Source organism: Protopterus annectens, chromosome 3.part0, assembly GCF_019279795.1.
Source record: "Protopterus annectens isolate FY-2018-M chromosome 3.part0, PAN1.0, whole genome shotgun sequence".
NCBI lineage: Eukaryota > Metazoa > Chordata > Ceratodontiformes > Protopteridae > Protopterus > Protopterus annectens.
In genome coordinates, this window is record NC_056731.1 from 400,046,753 (window position 1) to 400,058,709 (window position 11,957).

The 11,957-nt window shown below is 34.8% G+C and overlaps 1 protein-coding gene across 1 annotated transcript in view; it reads left to right on the plus strand.

Moving 5' to 3' along the window:
• Positions 1-11,604, plus strand: part of LOC122796397 (calcium/calmodulin-dependent 3',5'-cyclic nucleotide phosphodiesterase 1C-like) — a 2,375,955-nt gene extending 2,364,351 nt beyond the window's left edge. Inside the window, exon 16 of the mRNA XM_044064848.1 lies at positions 11,289-11,604. Coding sequence (XP_043920783.1) covers positions 11,289-11,452 — 164 coding nt within the window. The 3' untranslated portion in view covers positions 11,453-11,604. The remainder of the gene's footprint in view (positions 1-11,288) is intronic.
• The last annotated feature ends 353 nt before the right edge of the window (positions 11,605-11,957 follow it).

Below are 11,957 nucleotides of genomic sequence, written 5' to 3' on the forward strand. Positions count from 1 at the left end.
GTCATAAACCAAATAATCCACTTTAATGCAATAAAATCACAGGAGCAACCACCATTAGCGCTTTCATCTTAGCCACAAGACTTCGTCAGATACTCCTTCCATGCGTTACAGATCTTTTATATACAACATAATTAAACATTAATTGACAATTTAAAGAAACAATGCCAAGTGGCACTTCATATTCATCCTAAGAAACTATCAAAAAAACATTGTATTAAACATCATCTCTTTTTGAATGTTTGCCTTTTTAAATAAAATATATAATAACTCCTTAACTATAACAAATGTAAAACCTTTTCTTAAAAAAGAATATTAAAAAATACTAAAATAATACCATATCAGGAATTTAAACAATGATGCTTGTTAACAATAATCTTAAGGGCTATAGACATAACCCTTCTATATACCCTACCTGAAAAATTCACACTAAAGATGCTTTCTGTACTAAAACTGGTTTGACAGAAATGTATTCGTTTAATCCAGGGGGTATGTTAGATTTTAACCTTAGTTGCCATTTTAAATCTTTATTAAGCAGAATATTCTTTAAATCACCACCCCCTGTATTGTTTCTAACTATGTCTATAATGCCAAATTTGTATCCACTAAACAACCTACAATGGATCGAATGTTTATATAAAACGCTAGTCTCTTTCTTAGTTTTGACATCATAACAATGTTCGTATATCCTGTCTTTGAATGCCCTCTCTGTTTTGCCCACATAATATGCGGGGCATCCATTACACCTAGCCAAATACACTAGCATCTTTGTGTTACAGTTACCTTTGCAGAATTTAACCAAACTGCCAAGCCCATTTTCCAACTGTATGTTATTCTCCCTCAGAATATTAGAACATTGTTTACAACTACCACAGGGAACCGTAGCCTTTCCATCATAGTTCTTTTGAGGTAAAGGTACCTCAAAAATTCTTTTAAAATTAATACCTGCCCTAAAAGAAAAAGAAGGTACTTGACCAATCATTTCAAACAGTTCCTTGTTAGCCTTCAACATACTCCAATTATTCCCTATTATTTGCATAAAAGGTTCAGAAAAAACATTATATTCTATTACACATGCCCTTTGATATTTATTAACAATTGCTGTTTTAGGGTTATAAATACAATGTGTGTTAACATTATTGATGTTATTATTATTTGCCCTATCTATCAATGGCTTACCTAAAAGTGATCTATATTTATGTCCCCAACCCCTGTAAACTTCTTCCAATACCTCATCAATCAATGTATCAGGGTATCCCCTCTCTATGAACATAAGTTTCAGTTTACTAAACTCAATTCTAGTTCCTCATGCTCTGACGTCATACGGGCAATACCCTTTAATTAAGCTCCTTTTCATGAACATGGGATGATTACTAGAAAAATGTAAATAACTATTACACCATGTAGTCTTCCTATATATTTTAGACTTAAAACCATTTTTAGTTTGTAATATAGTAGTCTCCAAATAATTAATAGCTATCTTATCCCATGTGTATGTAAATCTAAGAAAGGGGGTGCTGCCATTAATGTACTCAACAACATTTTTTACACTATCTTCCTCTCCTTCCCATAATATAAATATATTGTCCAAAAATCTTACATATAGACGAATGTTCTTCATATAATCACTTTGAAATACAAATTTATTCTCCCATTCTAACATAACTAAGTTTGCATAAACTGGTGCACATGCTGCCCCCATTGCAACACCACTAATCTGCTGGTAATATTCACCCTGAAAGTGTATGTAATTATTATCCAGCACTACCTCCATCAATTCCAAGATAAGCTGAATTTTATCATAGGGCAAAGTAGATAGTTTATAAACACTGTCACTGAAATATTTAAACCCCTCAACTCTAGGTATACTAGTAAATAAATCAGTAACATCAATAGTAAGAAAACTCAAGTTTTCCTGCCAAACCTCATGGGTTAGTTTACTCAAAAATTCCCAAGAATCTTTGATTAAATGATTAGTGTTTATTACTATTTCCTTCATCCAGTAATCTATAAATACTGCAATGGGATGTGTTTTTGAACCCTTAGCCGATACGATTGCCCTAAATGGAGGTTCCTTAATACTTTTATGAACTTTAGGTGTTCCAAAAATAATAGAAACTTTAGGATTCTGTTGTTTTAAGAAATATAATGTCTTCCCACTAATCCTATTTTCTAACACATACTCTTCCAGCAATGAATCAATCCGTCCATAAGCTATGTTGATCTCATTTTAGAAACATCCATCAAGATGTTTGTAATAACATTGTTATATTCCTCCATACTGTACAAAATGACACCCCCTCCCTTACCTGGTTTCATAATACGTAATGAACTATCATTTTTTAATTCATTAAGCAGAGCTCTTTCTTCCATGCTTAAATTATTTTGCCCTCTATTTTTCTTGTGAACACCATATGCCACATATAATTCATCAGTAACTTGTTTTTCAAAAGTCATGAGAACTGGATGAAGGGGGGGGGATTTATAGTACTACCCGTGGTAGGACCTAATTCACTTACACAATCTATTGCTTCGTTATTTTTATTTTTATATACCATAGCTAAATTAAGTTTCCTTAAATATAATTTCAGGTCAACTAAAGCATGTGCAATATCTCCTTCACTCGAAGACACAAATTTAAACCCCTTGGACAACAACAAAAAATGTTATTTTTTCAAAGTTATACCAATATAATCTAACATCTAACATACCCCCTGAATTAAACGAATAAATTTCTGTCAAACCAGTTTTAGTACAGAAAGCATCTTTAGTGTGAATTTTTCAGGTAGGGTATATAGAAGGGTTATGTCTATAGCCCTTAAGATTATTGTTTACAAGCATCATTGTTTAAGAAAAGGTTTTACATTTGTTATAGTTAAGGAGTTATTATATATTTTATTTATACTAGTTTTGATTTCCTGTTTCTGGTTGGACTTAGTATTCTGAGCTCCAGGTACTGGCATAAGCTACAAATACCAACTGGTGATATTAAGGCACTTCTTTCATCCTATTTTTGTGATTGGTTATACGTGCGGATATTTTAATGGCGTTTGAGATCAGGTCCAGCAACTCTACACTTATTGAGGACGACCTCGGTGTGCTGGATGACACACAACATACCCAAATGGAGCTATGTGCAGTGAGGGAAGAAATTACTGCCTTGAAGGGTGATCTGACTAAGCTAATTGAATTGCTTAGTCAAAATGAGCTGAACGGCAGTGTCGTGTATACAAACTTTGTTTCCCCTGTATCTGGTAGATTGAACTTAGTGCTGGTGACATCATCACTGCAAATGGTCCCAGCTCGCCCTAGAGTGGAAATGTCTGTGCACTCAGCGTGGGCTTTGAGGGAAGGAAATAAACATAACACTAAAGGAATGGCTTCCATGAAGGTTATCACTACATCGACTGAGGTTAATAAAGAACAAGCACCAACCAGGTGCATTAAAGGCACTGTAGCTAATGTTTTTGAAGCGAGTGACATTCCCGTTAGAATGGAGAGCATAAGGATCTCAGTTGGGGACATAGTATCTTTGGGGGACATTATTTCTGTAAACTATAATTTTGTCCCTACAAGTGACTTAAATACAAATGTACAAGTTACAGACAACAATGGACAGTCTACTACATTAAAAGATATGATACTCAGCTTTGAGAAAAAACTTTTTAAGCTAAAGTGTGTCCAGATGGACAATGGTTATTTGCAATGTTGTTGTGATTTAAATATTGTTCCGCCAGGACTTAGGATTTTTAAATATCCTTTTGGTATAAATTATACACAAGATGGTATTAATGAATTTCACTCTTTTTTTGATGATGGTGGTATTAATTTGCTTAAAAAGCTTATGAAGTATAACGAAGTTACAATAGAAGCATTAAAGAAAGAGGTGGAACAATTGAATAATAACATCTTAAAAGATCTTTTATATATGGAATATGAAAATTTATATAAAAAGTACTGGTTAGGGTTAACAAAAGGGTCGACAATATTTTTTTGAAAAAACAGAAAAAGTTGTTAAGAGACACACAGCAGTATGCAAGTAAAAAGGCATATCCAGGGCCTAGAGTTAAAGAACAATATATGTATAACAAAATGGGTACAGTTCATTTGGAGAGCGATGGGTTGAATTTTCAACATAATACAGAAGACAGGACTAGGAATGAAGTTCATAGAGGGTTGGATGAACTTGATTCCTTTTCAGACCAACAAAAAAATGTGGATGTTCCAAGAAGGTCAGAGAGACTGGCCAACAAGAACAGGTACAACTTGGATTCGGGTAACATCGCCCACAAACATCATACAAGAACAACAAGGGTTGGAAAAGGGTTTGAATGAGAGTGTCATAACTTATGAGGCTGATACGGATGGTATAGTGGCTGAGTATAATGGGTTCAAAATATGCAATTATAGTGGTATAACTTTGAAAAAAGAACATTTCTTGTTGTTGTCCAAGGGGTTTAAATTTGTGTCTTCGAGTGAAGGAGATATTGCACATGCTTTAGTTGACCTGAAATTATATTTAAGGAAACTTAATTTAGCTATGGTGTATAAAAATAAAAATAACGAAGCAATAGATTGTGTAAGTGAATTAGGTCCTACCACGGGTAGTACTATAAATCCCCCCCCTTCATCCAGTTCTCATGACTTTTGAAAAACAAGTTACTGATGAATTATATGTGGCATATGGTGTTCACAAGAAAAATAGAGGGCAAAATAATTTAAGCATGGAAGAAAGAGCTCTGCTTAATGAATTAAAAAATGATAGTTCATTACGTATTATGAAACCAGATAAGGGAGGGGGTGTCATTTTGTACAGTATGGAGGAATATAACAATGTTATTACAAACATCTTGATGGATATCAAGACATATTCTCCTGTTTTTAAAAATGAGATCAACATAGCTTATGGACGGATTGATTAATTGCTGGAAGAGTATGCGTTAGAAAATAGGATTAGTGGGAAGACATTATATTTCTTAAAACAACAGAATCCTAAAGTTCCTATTATTTTTGGAACACCTAAAGTTCATAAAAGTATTAAGGAACCTCCATTTAGGGCAATCGTATCGGCTAAGGGTTCAAAAACACATCCCATTGCAGTATTTATAGATTACTGGATGAAGGAAATATTAATAAATACTAATCATTTAATCAAAGATTCTTGGGAATTTTTGAGTAAACTAACCCATGAGGTTTGGCAGGAAAACTTGAGTTTTCTTACTATTGATGTTACTGATTTATTTACTAGTATACCTAGAGTTGAGGGGTTTAAATATTTCAGTGACAGTGTTTATAAACTATCTACTTTGCCCTATGATAAAATTCAGCTTATCTTGGAATTGATGGAGGTAGTGCTGGATAATAATTACATACACTTTCAGGGTGAATATTACCAGCAGATTAGTGGTGTTGCAATGGGGGCAGCGTGCGCACCAGTTTATGCCAACTTAGTTATGTTAGAATTGGAGAATAAATTTGTATTTCAAAGTGATTATATGAAGAACATTCATCTATATGTAAGATTTTTGGACAATATATTTATATTATGGGAAGGAGCGGAAGATAGTGTAAAAAATGTTGTTGAGTACATTAATGGCAGCACCCCCTTTCTTAGATTTACATACACATGGGATAAGATAGCTATTAATTATTTGGACACTACTATATTACAAACTAAAAATGGTTTTAAGTCCAAAATATATAGGAAGACTACATGGTGTAATAGTTACTTACATTTTTCTAGTAATCATCCCATGTTCATGAAAAGGAGCTTAATTAAAGGGCAGGCAGTGTGTATTGCCCATATGACGTCAGAGCATGAGGACCTAGAACATGAGTTTAGTAAACTGAAACTTATGCTCATAGAGAGGGGATACCCTGATACATTGATTGATGAGGTATTGGAAGAAGTTTACAGGGGTTGGGGACATAAATATAGATCACTTTTAGGTAAGCCATTGATAGATAGGGCAAATAATAATAACATCAATAATGTTAACACACATTGTATTTATAATCCTAAAACAGCAATTGTTAATAAATATCAAAGGGCATGTGTAATAGAATATAATGTTTTTTCTGAACCTTTTATGCAAATAATAGGGAATAATTGGAGTATGTTGAAGGCTAACAAGGAACTGTTTGAAATTATTGGTCAAGTACCTTCTTTTTCTTTTAGGACAGGTATTAATTTAAAAAGAATTTCTGCGGTACCTTTACCTCAAAATAACTATGATGGAAAGGCTACAGCTCCCTGTGGTAGTTGTAAACAATGTTCTAATATTCCGAGGGAGAATAACATACAGTTGGAAAATGGGCTTGGCAGTTTGGTTAAATTCTGCAAAGGTAACTGTCACACAAAGATGCTAGTGTATTTGGCTAGGTGTAATTGATGCCCCGCATATTATGTGGGCAAAACAGAGAGGGCATTCAAAGACAGGATATACGAACATTGTTATGATGTCAAAACTAAGAAAGAGACTAGCGTTTTATATAAACATTCAATCCATTGTGGGCTGCTTAGTGGATACAAATTTGGCATTATAGACATAGTTAGAAACAACACAGGGGGTGGTGATTTAAAGAATATGCTGCTTAATAAAGAATTAAAATGACAACTAAGGTTAAAATCTAACATACCCCCCTGGATTAAATGAATACATTTCTGTCAAACCAGTTTTAGTACAGAAAGCATCTTTAGTGTGAATTTTTCATGTAGGGTATAAAGAAGGGTTATGTCTATAGCCCTTAAGATTATTGTTTACAAGCATCATTGTTTAAATTCCTGATATGGTATTATTTTAGTATTTTTTAATATTCTTTTTTAAGAAAAGGTTTTACATTTGTTATAGTTAAGGAGTTATTATATAGTTTATTTAAAAAGGCAAAAATTCAAAAAGAGATGATGTTTAATACAATGTTTTTTTGATAGTTTCTTAGGATGAATATGAAGTGCCACTTGGTATTGTTTCTTTAAATTGTCAATTAATGTTTAATTATGTTGTATATAAAAGATCTGTAACACATGGAAGGAGTATCTGAAGAAGTCTTGTGGCTAAGACGAAAGCCCTAATGGTGGTTGCTCCTGTGATTTTATTGCATTAAAGTGGATTATTTGGTTTATGACTGTGGTACCTGGACATTTTATTCTACTTTTGTTGGATAAGTCATTTGGAGATTCAGTGACTGCTCCTGCCTTACAGTCATCTGAAAACAGTCAGTCAGACCCTTTGATATTGGCTTTTACATCAGAAAAGTCGATGCCAAACAGGAAAGGTCCTAGCACAGAACCCTAGGGGGACTCCACTGGTGACTGGCCTCTTTGTGGAAGAAACTTCCCCTATTTTGATTATCTGCACCCCATCTTTGAGCCAGTTGGCAATCCAGGAAGTGACAGAGGGGTTCATTTCTAGTTTATTTAGCTTTTCAACTTTGTCTGAGTGGGAAATTGTCAAAAGCTCTGTCCAGGTCAACGTATGCCTTCATCCATTGCTTTGGTGAACTTTACAAAACATCCACCAGGTTGAGTAAGTATGTCCTAGTGTTGCTGAATCTAGATTGAGATGGGTCCAGTGTTTGGAGGTTCTCTATGCCCTAATTGATTACTTCCATGATAAGTCTTTCATAGTGTTGTATATGAGGCTGGTCAGACTGTAATTGCCTGGATCTGTGGAAGTTTCTCCCTTATGCAGGGGGAATTACATTAGCAGTTCTCCATTCACTTAGTACAAAAACTATATAGAGTTTGAGATTAAACAGTGTTGTTTGGGATATAGCTGATTTGTGCTTCATTTAAGATGCATCCAGAGATATTGTCAGGGCTCATTAATGCTGTATTTTTTAGCTTTTGATAGCACTTTTAGGGCTTGGTCTTCTGTGATAGCTGGAGGTGATCTAGTTTCAGGTGTATCTTGAAGAGCAGAGGATAGAGGGGTAAAGTCAGTGCTAAATTTATCAGACAGTAGGTTGCATATATCTTCAACCTCGGTGTAGGTAACGCTGTTCACAATCAGCTCAATGTATTTCTGTTTTGCACTTTCCCAGTTATGAACATAATTGAAAGATGCCTTGTGATTGTCTTTGGCTTGGGTAGGTGTTTTATTCTCTGGCTTTAGTGGATTTTATTAACCTCCTGCTTGTTTGTTTATTTCAGTGGCAAAGGCTCTAACTTTCTGGGAATTACTCTTCTTACGTTTGATGAAATTATAAAGCTTGTCAGTAGTACGGGTCCACCATATGGGGTTGTTTCTGGTGTTTGTCTGCAGGATACAGCTGCATCTATGCAGCTGTTTACATGCTGATATAGTGTGCTAGTCTACATTTCTGTGCATTCAATGGAGTTAACTGGGTTTGGTGGGAATTTGATGCTAGCCAATGTATCACTTAGGAGTAGGTAGTTTGTCTTAAAGAAACTTCTAAATTCACCTTGAGTGAAAGAGATCTCTGGTTTCAGTTTTATTTCAAAGGAGACTGCATTATGGTCAGACCTTTCAAGGGACAAAGATATGCAAGGGATTGTGCAAGATGCTCCCATATTAGTAAGGACCATATCCAAGATGTTATTCTCCCAAGTGGGCACTCTGATTAATTGTTCCAAGGCATTTGTACTGACAAAGTCCTGAAATCTCTGTGCTTGTGGACTAGTGGTGGTGTAAGTTTCCAAATCTGTAGTTTGATAGTTTAGATCACCTAAGAAAATGGTACTGAGTTTAATACTAAGTGATTCTAGTTACTATATTGTGGCTTTCATTTGTCATAGAGGGAGTTCTGCATCTAGCCACTACATGGTATAGGACCTTTCCAATGGTGATTTGGACAGGAAGAGGCTCTAGTGCATCATGATACTTAGCCATATTGATGCATCTCTTCTGAAAGAAGACTGAGGCACCTTCACCTCTTTCCCCTCCTGCACAGCAGCTGATCTAAACACGTGGAAGGCATTATAGCCTTGCACAGCTGGAGTGCTCTCTCTGCTATTTTAAACCATGTCTCAGTCACTATATAGACGTCAATGTCTTTGAGGTGAGAAGGTGCTGTAGGGAGTAAAGTTTCTTTTTCAAGCTGCTAGCATTGATCAGTCCTTTCATATTTTGCTTTGCTTGTTTTCTTATGTTGTTAGATAGATAGATAGATGTTATAGATAGATAGATACATATGGACATAGGTCTATACACACACAGACACACACACACACACACACACACACACACACACACACACACACACACACACACACACACACACACATTTAGATAGATAGACAGATAGATAGATAGATAGATAGATAGATAGATAGATAGATAGATAGACAGATAGATAGATAGATAGATAGATAGATAGATAGATAGATAGATAGATAGATAGATAGATAGAGAGGTAATCTGACTACTCATTGCCCTTAAAATATGTTGAAATTAAGGATTTAAATTTAAGGTATCAGTCATGACTAAAGACGTTCAAAAAGGCCCAGTTCACTTATCTGGATAAAAATAGGAATAAACAAAATCAAACACATAACTGTTTCCTTAACTTTGAACTAAGAACAGGTTTAATTCCTGGGCTACAGTGTCACCTGTTGCATGATAGGTTTGACTACTCTGAAACATAACCAGACAATCTACATATTTATAACTATGGCCTGAATTTGGTATCACTTTTACAGGTTGCATAGTGGTTATTCAACAAAAAATGTACTTGTCATCATTATACAGACTGGCAGTAAGTCTTGCAGAGAACTAAAGCTCTGAGCTGTTAATCAAATGTTTTCTATTACCAGGGTACAGTATTTGATTCCTTTCAACTTCATTTGACTAGTTTGTGACTCTGAGCCACTCTCTTAAATAGACACTGTTCTCCGGTCATTCTTGATAATGGACAGTTGTGTCTGGTGGACTTACCTGGTCAAGAAACAGGCAGAATAAAAGGGTCTATATCAGAAGATCAAAGTTTCAAAACTTCAAATCTGATATGGTCAAAACCATATGATCGAAGTCTGGAAACTTTGAATCTTTTAACGGAGATCTCCGTACAGCACAGAAAGGGAAGATTTCCCTTTTCTGCACTCTAGTGTGATGTTAGAGTTGGTATATTTAAGTAGTGGAGCATGTGGGGGGCACCACCCCCCCACTTGGGGGGTGCAGGGGGTCTTGCCCCCCTGCTTAGAGCATTTAAATGACTTATTTGTGTAGTTTGTTGTTTTTATTACATTTTCGAAGTTTCAAGACTTCGATCATATGGTGTCGACCATATCAGATTCGAAGTTTTGAAACTTCGATCATGTAATATAGACCCGAATAAAATAAAGTTATGCCTAAACCTCCTCAGATGACAGGCTTTTGATGGCTTTAAATATTCAGTTTGCTCCAGTAAACATCTAAATCATTTGCAGTCGCTGAGCATTGTACCTGGATTCACTGAACAGGAACATTTTCTTTACCACATGCAGACTTTCACTGTTTTGAAGTCTGTTTGCTGGTATCTTGCACATACTTTCAACAAATGTATCAATTTTTCTGTCTGTGAAATTTCTGAAGACTCTGGCTGTGATATTGAAAGGACTCGTTTTTTTTCTCAACAGATACCAGAATGTTTTGTGCATGTTGTGGTTGTACTGTTAGTGAAAACCTAAAGATAATACTTTTTCGTAACTAGGACTAAGAATATCCCAAACTGTCTATGGCTGTAGGGAACTGTCTGTGATTGCAGGGAACATCCCTCACTGTCTATGGCTGTAGGGAACATCTCACAGAACTTGAATACTATAATGAAGCTACCCTTCTCAATATGCCATTGGATGAGTCATAGGAAAATCTTAATTTTCTACACAGTTGCAAGGCTTGTAATTCCACGCATCATAACAAAAACACGTGTATTTTCCTGCATGTGGTAACTGTGTTTTATTGGCAGAATGAATTATAAAGTATTGCATGTTTTATACCTCTGCCAAGAGTGTCTTTTATTAAAATGCATTCTAAAGATACTCTCAGTTTTGCTAGGAAAGCTAGAATCTGATGCAAAGTATATTAACATTCATGACAACTAATCCATGCAGTGTTCAAAAGTGAATTGACTTTGAATTATGTATGCATGCGTATGCATGCATCCATGAGTGTAAGTTAAATATTTTTTAAAAAAGTCTCACAGAACTAATGGATAAATATTCATGAAGAAAGAGAAAGAGCGAGAATAAAAAAAGCTAAACTAAAACATTCTGAATGTATCCAACTGCCTTTTAATGAAATGTGAATGTGCAACTGCTATAACAGAATATCCTTTTTCATTCCATGTTCCAGCAAGGCGACCAAAGATTCGTTACTTCAAGCCTCCTAGCTATTGTGCTGGCTCCTATTTCTCTGTTTTTCAGAAGAAATGTGACAACACCATGAAAATATCAAAACTGCTGGATCAGAGGAGCACTGCCAAAAAACTACAATGTCTGTCACTCCGTAAATTTTAAAACACTAATCAACACCAGCTTTGAGCTCTTGTCTGACCCACCAGCAGCACTGTGAACATATATTTACTATACCAAATGCATTTAACAATATTGTCATTGATATGCATACACCAGTAGTGTATGTTAATATTATATTTGACAGCAACAAACTCTAACTATTCAAAGCAAACCAGAATTGATGAACTTTTATTATGGTATAGTTATTATATTGTCTTTTGTTTATTTATTTATTTATTGACTAATTGATTTAGTTACTTAGTTATGTATTTATTTGTTTGATTAGTTAGGTATGCTTGCCCTGGAGTTGTTTTTAACCATGAACAGCCAAATGCAGGAACCGTATAGACTAATCACATATCATCAACATACATTTAACACATTATTATAATAAATGCTGGACATTTGGTACATAATAAATCGTCATTCAGTAAATGAATCCCTTTAGTCTAAATATAGTAGAATGAATATATATATATATATATATATATATATATATATATATATA